Source organism: Vanellus vanellus, assembly GCF_965231255.1.
Source record: "Vanellus vanellus genome assembly, chromosome: 2".
Classification (NCBI taxonomy): Eukaryota; Metazoa; Chordata; class Aves; order Charadriiformes; family Charadriidae; genus Vanellus; species Vanellus vanellus.
The window spans coordinates 59,025,483-59,048,072 of NC_138906.1; the positions used below are offsets into that span (position 1 = coordinate 59,025,483).

Sequence of the window (22,590 nt, forward strand, 5' to 3'; positions counted from 1 at the left end):
AATCTCCCTCATGTTCTCTGAAGCACTTAGTTTGTAGATATTAAATACGCAATTTTATGGCTTTTCTGATATTTTAACTATTTTCTTCAGATTTTATTTCGATTCAAATACTGTATGACACCTCTTATACTTTAGGCAACTGAAACTTTTGCAACCCCACCACCACCCAAAACCATAAAAAACCTTGCTCAAAAACATCCCTTTACAAAGAATAAAAAAAAAAAAGAGAGAGAGAGAAAAGAAAAAGAAAAAACTGTTTGCTTGGGGTTTTTTTTTTAATACATCCTTGAGAAACAAAAGGAGGATATACAAACATATGTTGTCTTGACAACAGGAAAAAAGTAAGTACCTTTCTGTTAAAGTAGAAGGCTGGAACTTGTAGAGTGCTGGGAAGTGAAATAAATTGTGGAGTGCTTCCACAAAAAAAAGTAGGTAATCCGTACTTCTCAGTGAAACATCAGTGCCTCTCTATCTTATTATTGGAAGCATTTAATTCGCTCCCTTTGTACAGTTCAACCACTTTTCCTTTCTTTTCAAATGACTTATGTATTTGAAGACTTACATGTGTCCCTCATTTTATCTTTTCCAGAATAGATTATCACTAATTTTACCTTTATTTCCTATAAGCATATTTTCTTGACCTCTAGACTGCAAAAGCATCTGGGGAGTGAGGGGGGCATCTCTTCAGGTCTAGATATTGACAAGTGCAATATAGTCATCCAGACTCCCTTTATAGTCAATGGAAAGAAAACGGCACTTTTAGGGCATGATTCAGCTCAGCCTGAGACTGGTGTCTAAAATAGGTCAGACGAGCAACACCTTGCAAGAATCTATTTCTCTACGTTGATTATAAAGGAAGCCAGCGTGATTACCTCAGATAGGGATGCCTTAAATTAGGTGAAATCCTGCCCTGACCTGGTTTCATGTGCTGCTTGTACAGATTGTGTTTGAGGCTCTCTCCTTGAAAATAATTGGGCTGTGTAGAAAACACCAGTAATATCATGTGAGGTTATATGTACAGCGTAGGAGCCGCTTGACCTCACAAATGTCTAATCTGCTGGAAAAAAGTTCTTCTTGGAAAGGTTTTCAGGCAGACTCATTAGAAAGTTACCATGGAAACATATTTTTTTTTTTTCCATTGGTAGAGCACAGTTTGACAATTAGCTCTTGTGGGTGTGACCCTTTGGATTTTAATTTTGTAATACTAGTAAATGAGGCCTCCTGTGAGTTTCTCACAGGCACCTTTATTCCCTTGCTGAATACCGGAAAAAAGGAAAGAATGTATGCTGCTGTTCCACACAGGGATGAAATAGAGCGATCTTAGAAAAAAATATATCAAAAAGAAAATCATTGAGCTGTGCACAGCTAAAGGAATGCCAGACCAGAAGTTCAGCCTCCGATACAGATGAGGTTTGTGTTTTCCTGTTCACCAAAGGAACTGGCTTTAAAAATAAATGAATCCGTAACCATCACAAAGCAACAAACCGTCTCTGCCACATGTACCTGCCAGTTCTGATACGACAGCTTGGTCATAAAACTGCGCGGTGCAGCAAATCAAACGATCCTCTAGCATGGGGGAAATGCAATAGCTCCAGAGCACTTTTTCAACAGGTACTTAAATTGACAGTGATACAATGGCATCCTCACTCAGCCGAACAAACGCTTCTGTTACCTGGGAATACAAGATTGATGCAGCCATTACGCTACATCAGTACTAAGATACAAAAGCAGGAAATGCTTTGGGAGCACAAGTCCTACTCTTAAAGATCACCAAGATGTGAGTCCTAAAGTGCTTGTGTCACACCTGAAAGCAGCGCCTCAGCTCCCAGATCATTAGAAGCTTTTGCAAATGTTACCTGTTATGAAGACAGAAAGGTACTTTTCTGATAGCCATCAACAGCAGCACACCTCATTATGATTTTAGTGCAATCAGGCTGTAAACAAGTTGTTCCTGAAGAATTAAGAGAGCCTTTGTATCCATAGCAAAGGTATCTTAGGCTACCACAACAGGAACATTCAAAAGGGAAAAAAAAAAAAAACGAAACACAGTACTTTGCATTTGCCTTTCACTCCTCATTACCCTGGATTGTTTTCAACTGCCCTGTAATAAACCCCTGTACTGAAACTGCCCAACATGTGCCACAAGAGAGAACGTAAGAGGTCACACAGTATTAGATTGATTTCCTCAACAGCAATTGTAGCCCAGCCGTGTATACCTTCTGTCCATCAACCCCATCTTCCAATGCACAACCCAACGCCATGGTAGGTTTTGTGGCTGGAGAGGAGCTACAGTGCTGAAGCACAGCCTAAAAATACATTTTCCAGCTGGGATACGTGGAGTGAGGTGGGCTAGTACACTGCGCAGCGCCACAATTTCTCTCTTGTGCTTTCTGGTCCTGGCTGTTCCCTGGCACAGAGGTTCATAAAGGAGGGGAGATGTCACAGCAGTATCATGCCCAAGTGCAAGGCCTGGCCTTGCTGGTGGGTGTGAGATGGCCAGCTGTGCTTGAACATGAGCCAGCAACTTGCCTCAGCAGCAAAGGCAGCTAGCAGTATCTTGGGCTTCACGAAGAGTGTTGCCTGTAAGTCAAGGGAGGTGATCCTTCACCATTATGTGGCACTCATTGGGCCACACCTGGAGTGCTGGGTCTGGTTCTGGGCTTCCCAGTACAAGAGAGACACGGACATACTGGAGAGAGTCTAACAAAGGCCAATAAGGATGATTAAGGGACCGGAGCACCTCATATGTAAGGAAAGGCTGAGAGAGCTGGGACTGTGCAGCCTGGAGGAGAGAAGGCTGAGGGGGGGTCTCATCAATGTGTAGAAATACCTGAAGGGAGGGTGCAAAGAGGATGAAGCTGGGATCTTTTTGGGGTGCCCAATGACAGGACCAGAGTCAATATGCACACGCTGAAACACAGGAGGTTCCCTCTGAACATCAGGAAACGCTTCTTTACTGTGAGGGTGATCAAGCACAGGTTGCTGAGGGAGGTTGTGGAACCTTCCTCCTTGGAGATATACAAAAGCCATCTGAACACGGTCCTGAGCAATTGGCTCTAGGTGGCCCTGCTTGAGCAGGGGGATTGACAGGATGACCTCCAGAGGTCAACTTCAAGCCCTCTGTGATTCTGTGTGCTTTCAACTTTTGACACATCTGCAAGCTGCACTGAGCAGATGGGCCTCCATAGGAGCTCAGAGCATAGAAGGCTTTTGTGATCCTTCTAGATCTTCTAGATATATTGGGTGGTTAGGACATAATTTTGGAACATACATCATCTTTCTCAACCTATGCAAAGTTTGCAATACTCAACAGACTGGACTGCTTTCTACGGCAGTTCATAAAGCTGATCATTTCAGGCTAGTCTCTTTACTAACAAAGATGCTGTGCAGTAAGGAAAATGGCTGACACAGCTGAAAATATTTTATTCCTTTAGCCAGATATAATTAAAGATGGAGTCACCAAAATAATTCTGTGCTACAATGAACACAGTGGATAAATGCTGAGCTACTATTCCTATTAATCAATGCTATTTTTCCTGTTAAAGTGACAGTCATTAGCTTGGACCACATATAAAAGACTTTCAGGTACTGGGAAGCATGGCTGAGATAGTTAACTGTAGGTTAAAACAGCATTTCCAGCAGTAGGCTTTACCCACATTTTCTCCCACTGGGTCTATCCCAAAAGCCAAATAGAGAAAATGACCAATTGCTTCTGATTTCAGCAGAGTTTATATCAGACAAAGCAAGAGATGCCTGGGAGAGGAAATAGGCTTTTCTGATTTTTCTTTCTCAAGAAACGAACTCACTATTTCCTGTGTTTTACATCTTTTCCTTTCCAGCATCCCATTTTAATTTTTAACCTGTATGCACCCCTGGGATCATCACTCTGTCCACTCAGGTTTCCATCAGATATCTTCCTATGCGTGGACAGGTCATACTCAGCAGAAAATAGAAACATGCTGTGGGCTCTGGCTTGGTTGCCAGCCCCTAGAGGAGTTGACTTTAAAGGAACTCCAAAACATGCAGTCTCTGGAAGCTTCATTCACAAAATATTTGGTTTTACAAGGCAACAATCCCATTGTTTTCAATAAGGACCAATTATACACCATTTCCTTTGCCCTTCTATTTCAGCCTGCAGTCCCAGGGGGATCCAGGTTTAGCCCTCTGGCTGTGAGCGGGACTCCTGAGGAAGTTCCTCCAATGCCTGATCTCCTTCCCTCCCCTGCCAGGCAGGGACCTCGGGCATCATCCAAGCCCAGAGGTGACCCAGAGCACAGCTAAATAGCACTTGAGGAAGTGTATGCCAGGAAGCCCACACCTTGTTCCACTTTTCTCCCTTAGAGGAGACTTACATCTACCTACTAATGTGTAATTTGCCCTATTCCTCTTTCCTTACATGTCACTTCTAGCGTTTCCCTGTGAAAGCCAAAAAAACAATGGGTCAAAAGAATGTATCAAAGAAGACAACTAAATGCGAAAAGGCATCATTTAAGTTACCCTCTCTTCTATTTGCAGCTTCCTCAAATCCCAGGTCCTCACTGCCTTATACCTTTGGTCACTTACACTTCTACTAAATTTCTGTACAGTTGCTGCGTAGTTCCTTTACCTCCCTCTGCTTCCATAAAATTCACACACATACACACATGCATATTTAAAATGAGGCCTTGGAAATTCCTTTCTTTCCACAAAACATCGGCACTTCAGCTGCACGCTGACAGAAAGACAAGTAGAGGCAGACAGACCTGCTAACTCTTTTAATCACAGGAGAGATGACCACTGCATGTGCCACACAGCAGAGTGGATTCATAACGCAAGTACGTCTGTGGTAGTTCTGCCTGGAAATGCCCTGCACTTTTCTGCTTTTTCATCTACCAACACTGGCAGGTTTGCACGGACCACAGGCCAGGAAAGATTCATCCCTGGTTGCCCATCCTGCATGCAAGAGAAGGAGCATTACATCCTCTTTTTTTGAAAAGACTTCACCGTGATATCTCCCTTTAACTGTTCAGCAAATCAGTTTCAATCATCAGAGAAATGTCAAGAAGTTCCTTTTCCCTCTTTCATGCACTGCCTCAGTCAGGAACAGGAGAGGCTGAATGTGCACAGCAAACCACTCAGGCTGCCCTGGTGCTGTGAAGCTATTGTTGCTTGTCTTTTGTCACAGCCTTCCTGCTACTTGTAGAGAAAAGAGGCACACTGCACAAACTTTGCCTATTGCCCATGATACTTTCAGAAAACCCTGTAAGAGAAGCTTCAGACTAAAGAAGGTTATGCCCTGCTTTTCCCTCTAAATGTACCTGCATGTCTGTCTGTGCCTCACTCCAACTGAAATAAGAACTTTTTGCCATTTTTTTCAATGGGAGAATAAAATCCATTCACGATACACAAAAAAATAAGAAAGGAAGTATAAAATGAAAGAAAAAAATAATTTTAAAAGTATGATTTTTCTCTTTTTTTGCCTTATCTTAATCTGGAGAAACTTTTCATTCACATGTAGAATCACCGAACAAGTTTAGTTGGGACCAATGTCCAAAAGTCATGAGGTCCAATTCTTGCTCAAAGTAAGGCTAACCTAAACCACATCGCTCGTTAGTTACAGGATGAAAATAAATATTTAAATTTTACTTTCAGTTACAACCCTGTGCAGAATGGGTCCAGAAATATTGCAAAAGTGGTTCACCACTGGAAATGCTGTGAGTTTCTGGCTTCTTTCATTCACGGTCAATTTGCAGATGTTGGTCAGATGCCACAAGATTCCCCATATATTTTGGCACTAGTGCATGCACACCCCTTTTAACACCCCACCCCCAGATATAAAGGACATTTAAACCTATTTCAGGACTCCATTCTGAGTGGCCAGGTAAGAAATACTGCCCTGCAGCAATAAAGCACCCTGCACGGCATAACCTTAAACCCAGATTATGAAAAGACCCTGTGCTTGAGAAAGCAGGAGCAGGCCAAGAGCAGGGCAGGATTGGTCAATTCATGAAATCAAGTCCGATCTCTAATCAGCAAAACCTAACACTGCTCTGGCCCACCTGCCAGTTGGCGCAGACAGGAAGGGTTTCTCACAAATAGAGAACGGCATGTGCAAAAAGCTAAGAAACATAATCCTGGTAAATAAATTTCTCATTAATAGGCGATGCAGCAAGTCAACCATACAGTAATGTTACACCATTTCATAAGCCACCGGTGCAGATGTCAGGAGCACCGTCATGTGTCTCTCTCCTTTTCAGCTTGCCTGCTTTCTACCAGCTCGCAGCAAAGCTGGACTGGTGACATGATCCCGCCTGATATAATTGTTTCAAGCAATTGAAATTGAAGTCAATAACGCTTCTGGTGCATATAGGAACCAAGTGCTGCTTTCCAGTTCCCCATCATCGGCCATCTGCCGGTGAGTACCTGCAGACGATTCTTCTTCAGAGTAGCCTTTGCTGCAACTGGTTTCCAGTTGTGATGCAAAAGGATTCACTCACACAGAGATGCTGTGCTTTTTAAAATAAAACAACTTCTTCCTTAACCCTTTTTTTTTTTTAATCTCCACTTTGAGGCAAATACAGTCAAACCATTAAACACTTCTGACGTGAAAAATGCCACCGGGAATATTTGCCAGCATTATCATTATTACTTCACATAAACTACCAATACCCATAAAAGTAGTGACCAGTATAATGCATGCTCTTCCCCCAAAGCTGTCTTCCCAATTTAAAGGGCAGCTTTGTCTTAATAGTATATAAATTTAAAATTAATATCTTTAAAGATTCACCAAACTTCACATCCAGTTGCTGTCAGCCTGTGATAAAAGCAGAAAAGATCCAAGGCCTGCGTCAGAGCAGTTATTGCACTGCACTTGAATATAGACCCTTGGTGAAAGCCCTCAGCAAAACACTGACCCTGTCTAATATATAGTGTAAATCTTAGTTCAAAAGTTACTGTGGCCATTTAAACGGAAACATAAACCAAGGAAAAATACTTTGTTTGTTTTGTTCTTCTGAAAGCCACTAAATGAAACTCCTGTGAAAAGTGATTCATGGTTTTTTCATCAGTAATGCTGTGAAAAGTGGCTTCATTGCAGGTACCAGACAGACAGACTGAACTGGGCAATAATACATGCTACGTCTCCCACATCTCACAGCAGACACCTTGGTTTTTAAGGCACATCCCTGATTCTTTGGGGGGAGGGGGGAATAGAAATCCCTTGGCTCTTTCTAAACAGAGTGCTACTTCAGCTGCTCGAAGGGCAAGGAGGCCACGGTGAATGCTAAGGCTGTGCAACACAGCAAACTCTCCATTTTCTGGCTGAAAATGGGATATAATTTAGGGTTTTGTGCTTGGAAGCCAGGAGGTGGTTGTCTGTTCATCAGGACAAATGAGCTGTGGTCTCTCTGCACATCAGGAGCTGTCTGCTGGCCCTACAAATGCACAGCAGAAAGTATCCATACCTACCGGGAGCTATATGACAACTGTAAAAGGCCTCTTGCCTCAATACACGTGACACTGTGGATACAACATAGAAGGGTTTAAACCCGTACTCCTTTAAAAGGTCTTACAGCAGTAGTTTGTTGCAGAGGAAGGAGCTTGACTATATTTTACTGAGTAGTTCTGAGACAACCGCTCTCTTATTTTCTCAGGTGTATCCCAGGAAGAGGCAGGAGGCATGACAAATAGGTGGATACCTTATTGGAAGCATCTGCAAATATTACTGAAAGGTACTGGGAACAGAGGACTCTAAAAACCTATAAAAACACTACTTCATAAATGCATTTGGCGTCGCACTTAAGAGCTATATGACTGAGCTCCTGAAGCAAAGTGTCTTCTATATTTTAAAAGTTATCGTTACGAACAACTCTATTTGGCAGCTCTTGCAGTAGTAAGTACTCTAATTTATTGTAATGGGACTAATCACATAGAAATGCATGACTGAGCTCAAAATACTTCTCATTTAGTTCCTGCCTTCACTAATTTTCTTTGATTCTGCCATGCTTCTTTACAGAATCTTCTCACGTTATCTTTTTAAAAATACTTAACAGTCATCTTTAACTTTTCTCTTTCAGGTTGCTTTTTCATGGGATCATAGAATGGTTTAGTTTGGAAAGGACCTTGAAGATCATCGAGTTCCAACCCCCTGCCACAGGCAGGGACACCTCCCACTAGACCAGGTTGCCCAAGGCCACATCCAGCCTGGCCTTGAACACCTCCAGGGATGGGGCCTCAACAATCTCTCTGGGCAACCTGTTCCAGTGCCTTACCACCATTAAAGCGAAAAACTTCTTCCTAATGTTCAATCTGAACCTGCCCTCTTCCAGTTTAAAGCCATTCCCCCTCATCCTATCGCTACATGCCCTAGCAAAAAGTCCTTCCCCAGCTCTCCTGTAGGCCCCCTTTAGGTACTGGAAGGCCGCAATAAGATCTCCCCGGAGCCTCCTCTTCTCCAGGCTGAACAGCCCCAACTCTTTCAGCCTCTCCTCATAGGAGAGGTGCTCCAGCCCTCAGATCATCCTCGTGGCTCTCCTCTGGACACGTTCCAGCAGGTCCATGTCTCTAAATGACTCTAAATCTGGATGCAGTACTCCAGGTGGGGTCTCACGAGAGTGGAGTAGAGGGGCAGAATCGCCTCCTTTGACCTGATGGCCACACTGCTTTTGATGCAGCCAAGAATACGCAGCCTGGGCTGCGATTGCACACTGCTGGCTCATGTTGAGCTTCTCATCAGTCAGCACACCTAGGTCCTTCTCCTCAGGGCTGCTCTCCAACCATTCCCTGCCGAGCTTGTATTTGTGCTTGGGATTGCCCTGACCCAGATGTAGGACCTTGCACTTGGCCTTGTTGAAGTGCATGAGGTTGGCTTGGGCCCACCACCTCTCCAGCCTGTCCAGGTCCCTCCGGATGGCATCCTTCCCCTCCAGCGTGTCTACCTCGCCAAAGAGCTTGGTATCATTGGCAAACTTGCTGAGGGTGCACTCGACCCCACTGTCCATGTCGCCCACAAAGATGTTGAGCATCTTTGAATGAATGTTTTTGTTTAGGGTTGGGTTTTTGTTTTGTTTTGGGTTTTTTTGTTTGTTTGTATTTTTAGACAAACTCTTGCACTGGGGAGATCCAACTGCATGTTTTGTAAGCCTCATGCCTCATCCTGACCACTTTATCCTTACACTTTAGCAGGTCACGGGAGGTGATTCTGCCCCTCTACTCCACTCTTGTGAGACCCCACCTGGAGTACTGCATCCAGCTCAGGAGTCCTCATCACAGGAAAGACATGGACCTGTTGGAGCAGGTCCAGTGGAGGGCCACAAAAGTGATCAGAGGGCTGGAGCACCTCTGCTATGAGGACAGGCTGAGAGAGTTGAGATGATTGTTCAGCCTGGAGAGGAGAAGGCTCCAGGGAGACCTTATAGCAGCCTTCCAGTACTTAAAGGGGGTCTTATAAAACAGATGGGGACAAACTTTTCAGTAGGGCCTGTTGCAATAGGACAAAGGGTAATGGTTTTAAACTAAAAAAGGGTAGATTTAGACTAGATATAAGGAAGTAATTTTTTTACAAGGAGAATGGTGTGACACTGGAACAGGTTGCCCAGAAAGGTGGTAAATGCCCCAACCCTGGAAACATTCAAGGTCAGGTTGGACGGGGCTCTGACCAAGGGGTTGGACTAGATGACCTTTAAAGGTCCCTTCCAATCCAAACTATTTTATGAGTATCTGCACCTTCTGCACCTGTAAGTCTAATTTATTCTCCACTTACTGCTTTGTTCATCCATGTCCCAAAATTTCAAAGAATGCCTTACAATGGTATGAATTGCATCAACAGAAGACTGGAAAAGAGAGAATAAGACCATAAATCGTTTCTCACTGATCACTGAATTCCAAGGAGAAGTAAAATTATCAGATTAGACACTTCACCTGTAAGTATTGTAGCACATGGCTCTCCAGACACAATGAAGTGTAAAGCAAATCCTTAATCCTATCTTCTTTAACTATTTCTGCTTAGTTTCTCCTCACTGCTATTTTTCTTTAACAAGTTTTGGAACTGCTGGTGTTTTGTTCTTCAAGCAGTCGTGCTAAGAGATGCCTTCATTTTCCAATTCTAATCCTTCCTGCAGTTTATAGTAGTTTAACAAATAGAAAATTATGTATACAAGTACAGACGTTAGATAGACTGAAAGGCAAAACAGGACAAAAGAAAATTCAAAATATTACAAAAATTATTTCTTTTTAGCTATCAGATGTTATTTGACAGTAATGACGCACAGTTTCAAAAGATTCTGTTCTTTGTTCCTTTTTGAGTGCCCAAAGGTATCAAATATGACTTCATATAGCTGTCACAAATGTCTCAGCCATTTGAATGCTGCTCAGTGACTTCAACAATCAGCTTATTGCAAACAAGAACAAATAAATATTTTGTAGTGATGCTAACAAACACAGCATGTGCCATCTGCATAGGCAGTTTACTGGATGTGATAAATCCACTAAATACATCAAGCTAATCTTAAAATTGAAAAGGAATATTTTGAATGAAATTAAAAAAATAATTGTGTAGCATAAGACTCATTTTTTGAGTAGTAAGCTTGGCTAGAAGCCTATTTCACAATTATGGAAGTATTAGGATATTTGCTCCTTTCTTTTCACAAATTCCCAATGCATTTTCCAACTTGCATCATTTGGATTTAGGATTTCAAGGTCCATAAGGTAAAGTACCATTTTCTTTAGAAACACAAATTAGTCTGAGCAAAGCCAGCAAGAGAGATTTTGGCACCCAAAGCATGTCCTCTCTTCCCTTCTTCCTTCCTCCAAGTTCCTTTGAAAGACTCTCAATGCCAAAAAAAACCCACTCCATCCCCCCTTTTTTGGTTAGCAGCAGTGCCAGCCAGTAGCAGGGCTCGGGCATCTTGCTGCCAAAGGGTGGAGAGGACTATGGGGGCTGGGGAAAGATGTGCAACCCCAAGTCTACAATCTCCCCCCCGCCTCCCTCCTTCCAGCATAACACCCATTTCACCATCTTGGAAACATCCTCTTCTACCCAATTCAAAAATATGTTTGTAACAGTACCTAATGCCCTACAGGCAAAATTTCCCAAAGTGCTCAAAAGCTAAATTTCCTTTCCCTCTTGGCTTAGGGACCTAAAGATACAGGCATTCTCTGAGAAGGCCTCTCTGAAGCACCTGAACAGATTAGAGCTTAATAAACACTGAAATAATCACAGCTAAAAACTTCCCAAAAGGACACAAAACTCGCTTGCCACACACAACATAAGAGAGATCAAATGCAAGTGACTGAATACAATACGTAAACACACAACCAGCTGGGAACACATCCCAGAGGTTTCATTTAAGCATCAGTGCAGAGCTAGAGAAAAATAATTATGCACCTAAAGTTTTACTGTAAATGACAGTTAGTAAAACAGAAGGCTCAATTTATTGTTGCTGCTTCAGAGGGCAAGGAGGCAAACACAATCAGAGAGTAAATGACAAGTCGTCATGCAGAATTTCACTTCAAAAATGCCACTTCACTTAAATGGCACAACGAATTCTAATTAATAGGAAGCATTAGACTGGAACATAAGGCAGCAAACATCACTAAAGAATAAACATATTCTCCCATGAAGGAAAATTTACACTGATCATGTTGTCAAGTTGACAGGAGCATCTTCCAGGAGCAAGTGGATCCAAGTTAGCAGCAGTGCTGTAATTGCCATTCTCAGTACTTGCACTTCCCCTGACTCAAGAACAATTAAGCCTTAAGCATTAGCCATGGAGACAGGAATAATATCATGAAGCCACCTAGCAACTGTAGTAATAACAACCTGTCGATACTTCAGGAATGGAGGAATGCTGGGGAGCATTAGCAGACTGGACTGATAGTTGAGGTATTTGCTTGGTTACAGGATCTAACACCAGCTGACGTGGATCTGTATTCAAGTCGCAGCTTCAGCCTGTCCAAGTGAAACTCATGTACAACACTTAACAACAGCCAGGATCCCCTGACTTCCCCAGGCTGCTGTGATGACTCCCAGGTGGCATTTTAAACAGCAATGGCTTGTAAGGGTTCTTCCAGCTGTTTGTCTTTGTCCTGTGGCTCTCCCAGAGGTTGCTTCTACAGCAGGGCCAGCCAAGAGGAAAGGACTCAACTTTATAGCCAGATGAATTCTAGTTACCAGCAATCAGTGCCTGCTGTCTGCAGCAAAGTGGGCTGCAAACTGCAGTCACAGAGGAGCTGCTGCACCCCCCGTTCAACGAGATTCTGGGATAATCATCATTCAGGTATGCCAGACTGCAGCACCAACACACCTCAGCATGCTGCAGCTTTGCACCGTGAGGCAGGAGGTTTCCATGTAATCATTTCTACCTACGTTACAGGGAGAAGAGGTAATAAAACAACTACCTTAAAATCCACCTCTCTCACAACCAAAAATTCACAGCGTGAAAAAAATCAATCACTTTTGCAGAAGAAACATGCACCCAAATGTCATTAAACACTTCCAGCTCAAATCTACTCTGATTTATGCTTTTGAAAACTCAGAATTTATTCCATTGTAGCGAAGCAAGATGCTCATTATCAGTTGATCTATATATGCTGCATAATTTATGAAAAGCAGACAATCAACTAAAAGCTAAGGTTAGCAGCAGTCATTAGGTCTTAGGTATTTCCTGCTGGAATTCCATTTAAGCCTTGAGGTTACCAGAAAGAAGTTAACTCTTTATCTGCAAAGGAACTTTCAAAAGTAGCACAGGGTGTCCTGTCCTTGTTACAGGAGAGTAGGCCAACAGCTGGGGCTCTGGAAAATCCCATTGCTTTTGTTATTTGAGGAGCCATGAAATGAGATTCTGTCAATTAATGCTGAAAAATTATTTACGTTTCTAGGAGCAGCAGTAGGAATCTACCACGGTCCCTTGTGCTCTGTAACAGTTATATACACATTCAACACTTTTTTTTTTTTTACTATACACCATATATACGGTACATGGACTATAAAATATAGATCATCCTCCCTACGACTCAGATTATAATCAAAGCTGATTTCAAAGTTCTATTTTAACATTCCAGATTTTGGCGAAGAAAAAACCCCACAGCTTTGCCAGCGATTTCTTAGATTTGCTCATGCGGCAGTTTTAAGAAAAATAATACACACTGCAGGCCAAATTATGTTTTGAGTTACCAGGGTTGCATAAGAGTCAGAACATAATTTGGCCTGCAAGATCTGTAATTCTGAATTATGATAATTTTCAAGGCAGAAAGAACATAGACTGTCTTTAAATCAAGGGCCAGCAGTTGGGAGAAAAGACCCTCTCCCTCCTGTAAACTAATAAAATGTGGTACAGTGCCACCAAATAAAGGCAAATAAAGAAGTCTGAACATCCTAAGGATCCCATTTTCAGAGTACATTTCAAGGGAAATAGTGTTTATTAACAGTATACATATCTGGTAATAATCACAGCTTTGGGAGGGGGTGAGGAAATCAATAAAAACCTAAAGGGGCTTAGTATTCTTCTATTCACATCGTGCACAGCAATGTATAAAACACCCTATCCTGCACACCACCAGTTTTAATGGGAGAGGAAAACAACACTCTGAATTTGGAGCATAGCTGACAGTAGCATCTATAAATTTCAGGGAGTCTTTTTTCCATGCGTTTTCATTCTTCACTCGCTTCCCTAGAGTGCAATTGTACCCACTTGGTATTTGATGAAAATACAAGTTGGTCTCATTTAATCATGGAGCACGCTTTTATCACTACACAACAGAGCTCCTCAGCCTACAACTAACTGAGAACCACTTGCTTGAAAAATCCTGTGACTTCAAGTAAGGTTTCATGTGCACATCCAATAGTAGAATCACGGCCTGAAAGAAAACCTCCTTTTAGGTTTTCTTACAGGTATCTGCCTGGTACCTGTAAATCATTTGCCTTTATCTTTAGGGAGCATGAAAAAAGCAAAACTCAAACTCAATATTCTAAGCAGAAGAACATTTTGCTGAAAATAGTTTCAGAGAAAGCTAACATATTTATAATTTTTCTTCAAGTCTATTTCCAAAGTGGTTTAATAATTTGCTCTACTTGAACTAGCAGAAAAAAAAAAAAGTTCCTGGAAATGTTCTGTATCTACTTAGCTATGTGATGGGACTACAGCAAGAAAGTTTAGTTTTCATTTGACATGATTAAAACTAAATCACACTGGCATTCATGAAGCACAAAAAAAAAGAAGAGGGAAAAGGGTAAAGCAAAAAGAGGGAAAAGGGTAAAGCAAAAAGAGTAAAACACTAATACAAATTCTGGGGACTAGATCCATTACCCCAGTTCAAGAGCACAAGATGCAGAAATGGAAAGAAAAAAAAAAAAAAGAATGTGAAAAAGTGAGTCCATAAAAAGCAGTCGGCACACTACATGGGAACTGCGAGAACTTCAGCTACTCACGTACATGGGGAAGAAACTAGTAAAATTTGATTTTGGAAAGCTTTTACTCCGAATAAGCATTCATTGTTAATACTAAAAGAGAAAGGATATGCAACCTGAAACCAGACAGCATCAGTTACCCTCACCTCTGATGAGTATAAACTGTATAAACTGGCTGTAAATCTACCGAACGTAGAAGATGTGCTTGGAGCTGAAACTGAGTTAAGTGGTACTGGCTCAGCAAGTTGTCTACCCTCTCCCCTTTCCCAATAACACACCATTTGACAGGAGTCATTGCTCTGCATCACTGGGGTGAGGGAGTTGGAAAGGGCACTAAATCAACAGGAATGAGATGTAGCGTCGTGCAGCAGCAAGAGACTAAGCACCATGCACTGCCATTTAATGGAGAGAGATGATGTTTGCGGTCTTCCTGAGGGACATTTTCAGGGGGCTGATTGCAGCTGCTATGACAACAACAGGGAGGACGTGACGTCACACAACGACCCGAGCGACTGCTGTCACATTGTCCCAGCGCACTGCTCTCGACTTGCCAGCTGGGAAGCCAGTAGAGACCTCATTAAGTGCATCTGTTCGGTAATTACTACAACTTTCCCCCCATCACGCTTCCAACTTCGCACACAGCCATAGCGCGAGGCTATTGATGTAGTCACGAGGGTTAAGTTCCCAGGCCTGAAAATTTCAAGCCTGTAGCGATTAGAAATCTGGGATCGAGTTTCGGCGGGATCGTTAGATACGAACCCTGTCACCAGGCAGGGAGAGGCAGGGAGGAAAATCATATCAGTGTAATCTTGATGGAGTCTTGGAAGCAAGCCGTGGAAAAACTGCGTGATTTACCTTCCTTGTACATAGGGCAGCTTCTTTGCTAACCTACAGCAGTGTTCGCTTTAACTGGAAAAGGCTGTCCAGGACAGATCCTTTGCTTGTTTAAATCATTGCAGTTCTCCCAGCTGCAGTGGAGTGATGCAGATTTACCACTGGCCAGGATCCTGCCTCTTGACTTGATTTACACTAGTGCACAAATAAATGCAGGATACATCCAGGAGCCTTTTGCTTTCTTACTCATGCAGAGCTACGGAACTCAGAAAAATGAGGCTGCATTTACACTGCATCAGGCAAATAGACCAATTAGTACAGCACGAGAGTTTAAAATAGAAGATCTGCAGCAGAAATGCAAATCCCAAAAGGCAATTAGGTTTGAAAGCTCCTAGACTCTGGTCCTTACTGCTGTACGAGGAAGAGGATGCAGACCTCTGGCTTTTGACATGGGTGGAGCTGCGAATGAGGGAAGGCTGCTCTGGAGCAGGCCTGGCTGCCTGCCTAAAACTGAGCTCAAAAAGCACAAAAGAGTTCACGCCTGTTTAATTCTTTTGAACTCCGGGCATTCTAGAAAATCTGACATTTGTAATTAATCTCGCCGCATTAATTCAGAAGGCATTGGGAGCAGGGGTATTTGGCCAAAGACCAGAGAGAAAACAAAAGCCAGGGCAATGCTATTTCTTGCCATAATGAGATGGGGCCTCTCCTGGTAGGGAGCAACCATCATCTGTTTCTAGAAGGGGACAGACTGCACTTCCTTCCCTCACAGGAGATGAGCAGGGGGGACAAACAGCACGGTGAGTCTGGAATCTGGCACAAAGGGACCAAGAGTCCCCATCTCCAGCCAGGTCTCTCCACCTTCTGCCCTGTTTTCAGCTTGTATTGGGGGCTCTGTTGCCCCACAAGCCCAGTTTTCATAGCTACTTCCCATTAGTGAATAGTTCCAAACACATGGAGGGGTTTAGACCATTTGGTGACATTAGTCCTGAAGCAAGATTCAGAGGTGACTGAGAACCAAGACCCAGACGTATGTAATTTGCCAACCTAAAAAAAATAATAATAAAATCATGTGAGGTAATTAAAGGAACACTTCCTAACAGTGATGATAATGGTTTTATCTATTTCCTCACCCAGGGATCTGAAAGTTATTTTTCCGTGTATGGAACTCAGCTGCAGAGAATGGGGATGCCCATTCACTCACGTCAAAACATGCTGCAAAGGTTTTACTGTTTGCAGTTTCCCTGAAAAATAAAATCAAGAGGAGGAAGGAAGACAGCACTTCTGCTGTGACCCTGCAATCCGAATCCAATCCTCTGTGAGCTGCTGATGAACCTGGTGTGCAACCCTGCATGGTAACCTCTGAAAACAAATCTGACACAAGGGGACAGCCCCAAAATTCGCTGTTTCTGGATGCCAAGATAGAGGCAGCAGAGCACAGCTGTGAACAGCAGGTAGCAGTGATAAGGTAGACCATCCACAGAAGCAAGTGGGCAGAGCTCCACGAAAACATTGCCAGGCTTTTTGCCAAACAAGAACTATCACTGCAGTCTTTTCAGAGATCGCTTACTTAGCTTACAGCAGTCCACCCCTGCAACATCAAGGATGTCAGTGCAATATTGAGGCCCCATAGATGCCACCAAATCACCATCTCCACCCCTTTACAGAAGTAGCTACAGGTTAAGTACCAACAGCAGGAATTCCTGCTGCCCATCAGTGTGGCAGAGACCATCCACCCCACACAAATGGCCAGCAACTCCCCCATAGGCATGCCAACTACGCAGACTCATTTCAGGTGTATCTTCAGGCAGAGCAGACATCAACCAAATAGCTTGAAGCTAAAACACAACTTTGTAATGGAGGCAGTGGAAAAAGCTCTCATAACTTTAGAGTTTTATTTCACAATGTATTTGCTGACGGCTTACTTTAGGTGAATTTGTTGGGGGTAGGACTACGGTAGAAGAGGGTTTTATTCTTTATAGTCTATTATAACTACATTAGACTTCCTTAAATTCAATTAAAAATGTCACATCCTATGTATTATATTAGTAAACTTATATTTCCCAAGTCCTAGATTTCAGATGACAAAACACTGTTTACACAGAAATCATCAGTGCTTCCTATCAGCTCTTATCAAGAGGGTATTCTCATAGTAAGGTCTATCAGGAGAGGGAGAGAAGGGGGGGAAAGCAAAGGAAAGTTTTGGGGGTTTTGTTGTCGTTTTTTAAATCTTTGTCACAACAAAGCAAATGATACAGAGTTTAGGTACAAAGACAAGGAGATGCTATAATCCGCAGCAAAAGCAGTGGTCAGGCATTCCCCCTTCACCTTTTTGCCAGGGACATTGCTCTGGCACAGGCAGAGATATCTTCTCCCCTTCCCGAAAGTGCACTGACCCCACAGACAGACATTTCTCCCAGACCTCCTTTGAAGGAAGGCTGCAAGTGACGCAAATGCAGAATTAGCAAGAGATTTGTCAGCACCTCATCATTACAGTGTGCTTTCAGTCAGAATGACATTTTTTATTATAAGCAACTAAGGGCAAAATTAAAGTAAATCTCCATGAAATTGCACTGCATACAGGCCTACGGGTGTCTTGTGCTGAAACCTGCCTCTTCTGTGGGTTGCAAAGGTGCTGTTGCCCTGAGGTGAATGACAAACTCTAATAAGGCTGAAAATCAATACACAAGAACAAAACAGTTCACTTAATTGCTACAGTCTACACAGTTCTCTGGCCAAAATGCAGTACAAAAAAAAAAAAAAAAAAAGAAATTGCTCTTATTTCTCTGGTTTCTTTCTAGAATCATTTTAAAAACCCATTCCTGTCTATTCCACTCTTAATGGACAACCTTTCAAGAGAGAATAACAGAAAATCCACAGCAGCATTTTCTTTAAAAGTTAAACATGTGACACAGAGCTGAAGGCATTTTTCCTTATCCTAATAAAGCCGAGTTCAATATTTAGTTTGTTTCCAATCTTCCCCACCCCAACTCAGACCAACACAGCACATGGCCCTCCTCGAGCAACATTTTCTTTCAGCAAAACACAGAACGTGTTCCTGAAATGATCTGTCAGAGGGACCAGTGAGAACTACTTCAGCTGTTCTACCTGTGACATTGAAAAGGATGTTGAAAAGGGTTTCGAGCCGTGAACTGCAACATGAGAAACTCCAGCAACGTTACAAAACCCACATTTTTAAAGAATTATTTCAAAATAGGGCCCAAAAGCACCACCGAGCAAACTCAGATCTTCCGTAATACTTGCAGGGAGACCTTCTGCACGCAAAATGGAGACAGTGTCCTCCTAAAGAAACTTTCCTGCAAGATTTAGAAACAACTGCTGTGAGCTAGACTCTGCTTCAGTGCCACATCCTTCCTCTCCAGCAACACCTGAGTTACAGCAGAACTCCCCATCACTTCAATTCATTCTAACCTATAAAAATAAATTTATAAGATACGTTGGACAGGACAAAACAGTGTTGCCAGGTGCTTCTGGATATGAAAAGCAGAGAGGGGAAGCTTTAATGAAGTTAGCTCTTAGTCATAGGAAGGTGATAAATGCAGAAAGAAAATATCCCCTTGTTAACGTTTGTGTTTACCATTTTCCCAGGTTTAAAGACAGTGGGTGCTTCTCTGTCTTGCACCTTTAGTCAGTCAATTACAGCAGCAAAGTCGGTAAATAACACACTGGCATTCTGATTTAATAGCATTTCATTTGCACAGGAGTGATGAGAAGGCGCAGGACAAAAAAAACCCCTAGGCCTTAACTATTAATTTCTTTTTCTTTAAACCCAGCTGCCATTCTGTTATGTTTTACTTCTAGTGGAGGAAAAATTTGCCAAAGTTAAACAAGACCTCCAGTACAATAACTTGTATATACAAAAACTTCATGGACTCTGCAATTTTATGACATAGACCATGTCAAATAAAGATCTTGCAGCCTTCGTCTGAGATACATCAAACTTTCTAGAGCAAACTAAATTGCGCGATTCCTGTCTTGAATGGTCCCACTAAGTGCCTCATTCTGTGGCTCCACTATAGTCCATCATGCCGCAAGTGCAAAAAGGCCATAAAAGTAGAATATCCGAAACCACGCAGAAATCCTCAGTGGGCATAGAGCAGCACACCTCAGTCCTCCTCAGGGTCTCGCTGAAAGGGTGGTGTCTTGTACAGAAGAAAGCTATCAAGTATTGACATACATTTGCCTTTCTGGTATGGCAGACCACATTCTTCTGTGGGGATCTGTGAAGTCCTTTGAAGTGCTGAATTCCCACAGCTCTCCTGTCCCACCACCAGCACTGTAAGGAACCAAGGTAAAAATCAGAGCAGTCAAGAAGCTGCTCTAGCTTGCGCTGACCATCTCCAGAGACACGAGGCTGTCTAACTGCAAGCCATCAGCAAGGAGCTCTTCTTGCACCAGCCTTCTTCCATGCCCACGTTTGACATTAGGCCCAGGTCTTTCATGAAAATTTTCACTAAATCTTGTTGTAAGTGATCATTTTTCAAAACACTGTGAAGATCATCCTCTCTTAGCAGTTAGAATAGGGGTGAATCAATGCAAAACTATTTTTTTTTTTTTTTTCACACAAATGGAAACTCTTGTCTCAACTTGATATTACCTGTGTTCCTCAAGAGTATCAGCCTTCTCTCTCAGCCAACACTTCAATAGCAGATGCAGCAGCACATTTCCCAAGAATTTCTCAAAAATTGGCCATACCTGAAACTAGATACCTACACAGAAGTCTCATCTGATGGAAAACATAAGTTTAAGCCCATCCCTCACACTCTAAAGTTGCTGTGAGATCTTTTGGATGCATTAATTTTCCTCAGTATAAAGATTAACAAATACATGAATCATTCAGGTCCGTCTACCACACAGTGCTGGTAATACTAGATAGCATGTTTACAAAGTTTTCACGGTTATGTGAGTCAATCCAATGCACATTTGCCCAGATATAAAAATAAATGTTATATAATGTGCAGTTCACAGAATCAATACGCTGGCTGTGTGTACCAAACACAGAAGAAGAAAATAGCACAGGAACTCCTATGCAACAACTGTCCTAAGAAGCTGAAGAAGCTGCAATTCTAAACCTGAGTCATTTGATGGAAAATTTGGTCTTGTTGTTTTGTGAACACCAGTAGCAATAAAGACAGCGGAGCAACAAACACAGCAATCCTGTTGGTTTGTTCATAAACAAACAAAATAATTAGGCACAGTCATAAATGTTGAGTATCTTCAGATAGCGTTCTTCTCCTGCCTAGGGTCAAAAAGGAAATGTTTCTCCTCCAAACTGAGACAAACTGATGAAATAACACTATTAGTAACAATGCTGAGAGGGGGAGAGATGATGATAGGGAGTTCAAAAAAGGAGCATGTTTGCAACTTAACCTGTGGAGGGACTACCACCTTCCCATTAGAGAAGGAGATTTGAAAAGTAGCATTTTCCTGGCAGTTTCACCTTTAAAATGCTATCTACATATTTAACAGATTATCACATGAAGATATTTTAACGAAACATACATTTCCATCTTCAATTTTTTTTCATCGAGTTAAATGTTTGCATGATGTTAATGATTGCAAAACATGTTTTCCATAAAGAAGAGGAATAGATAAACAGGTGCCTCCTCCAACACCAATAAGAAGCTCGTATCCATCATTATTAGATGAAATTGTGACCGAGTTACACGAGTACAAATCAGAAAAAACTTTCCTGATTTCACAACTCCAAGGAAGTAGAATCTCTATCATCTTAAAGGTATTCAAGGGGAATTTGTATCCATTTATTACATGTAAATTATCCACATATTTTAACTTGGATTTCAGCTAAAAAAATAAAATGGGATGTAAGCTTGCTTTGCTTCTAAGATCTATAGGGATTTCTATAATGTAGCCTAGTGAGATATGCAGTTTTAGCAGAGCAGCCTGCTCAGGGTATCATCAGATTTTAACTTCTGCACAGCAAGTCTCTCAGAAAACCACGCAGACACCTGTCGCTTTGAGAAACCTCCCTTTTCTCTAAGACAGTGAACACAAACAATAAACTGCGCTCTTCCAACAGCTACAACAACCAGTCTTAAAATTCCTAATCTCTCCCCACATCTTTCCTTGCCCCAGCAATTTGGCTTTTTGTGTTTGACAGGCAACAAGAACTGTTACATACATCTTTGCGCAAACTAAGAAATGGCAAAAGGTTACAGAATTTGGAAACGCTTGCTAAGTGAACAAACAAATATTGGAAACAAAGCCAAGGCTCCCAAGGGTTATTTTCTGGGCTCATCGGAAGGAAACGCAGCTAGCAAGTTGGAAACCTGCAATCCCGAAGCCCAGGCTTTCCTGAGATAAGGTTCCAAAACAAAAGTTCTGCAAACATCTCAGCGAACTCGTGCCAAAACCCAGCGAAAGGATTTAGAGCGGCTGTCTATCAAAGGCAAGTTTCTCGGGCAGAAGAAAATATAGAAAGCAGAAGGGAAAACAAACCCAAACAAGAGTTGCAGGGTATCTATACATTTTAAAGGCATCTATTGACAAAAGGCAGTTGTCAACAGCTGTCTTTTACCTGTACTTCCTGGAGCTGTAAAGAAAGAGAGGAAAGGAGGAGTAGCGAGACAATGAAGGAAAGAAAAGGAATTAAATCAGGCTCACCAATTGTAAAGCTATAGCCATCGATGCTGAAAGTAGCACTCCGGCATTTTTTAAATCCTTCCTTTCTGCTGCTTGGCTCTGTCATGATCCTGCCAGCTTGTACTTTCAGCAGCAGCCTTTCTCTCCCCGGTGGAAGCAGAGCGCTCGAGCTCGCTCTTAGCTGCCCTTGAATATCTGCCCGTGACAGCACGCACACCCAACTTCACACATCTCCCAGCGCAGGGAGCCGAATCCGAGAGGCATGCACCCAGCAGCTTTCTCCTCCCCCAAACGCTCTCCCTGGCATGCTACCGACGTGCCTACTCAGAGTTTAACAACTGGTTAGGGGCTCCGGTATCTAAACCAGCAGTCAATTAGTGCGAGACTACCAAGTCAATAAGCCAGCTGTATCTGTCAAATCTCTGTGTAGGAGTTCAGCACACAATTAACAAAAGATGAAAGGTTGGATTTTGCTGTGATCTACCCACTGACACTCCTTGTATTCCCTGCTATGCTGCAGCCCCTGCTCCTGTGGCTCCCCTTGCTCATGGGGATTTCTGACTTGCGGCAAATTGTGCTCAGATTTCAGCCCTTCGAATACAAAGCAGCGTGTTTTAATCATTTGAGATATAATGAATCAACCCAAGATTACAGTACACCATCAATCATCTACTAAGACTAACGGCAAGTCTCTGGAAACACAACTGAACGCAAGAGATTATCAGTAAGTAAGAGCATAAGTGACTGTG

The 22,590-nt window shown here is 42.4% G+C and overlaps 1 protein-coding gene across 1 annotated transcript in view; it reads right to left on the reverse strand.

The window, feature by feature from the left end:
* PDE1C (phosphodiesterase 1C) overlaps positions 1 to 21,947 on the reverse strand; it is a gene marked incomplete at both ends in the record, with an annotated part of 391,441 nt that extends 369,494 nt beyond the window's left edge. Inside the window, one exon of the mRNA XM_082479397.1 lies at positions 21,863 to 21,947. Within this exon, the coding sequence (XP_082335523.1) occupies positions 21,863 to 21,947 (85 nt within the window). The remainder of the gene's footprint in view (positions 1 to 21,862) is intronic.
* Positions 21,948 to 22,590: the final 643 nt, after the last annotated feature.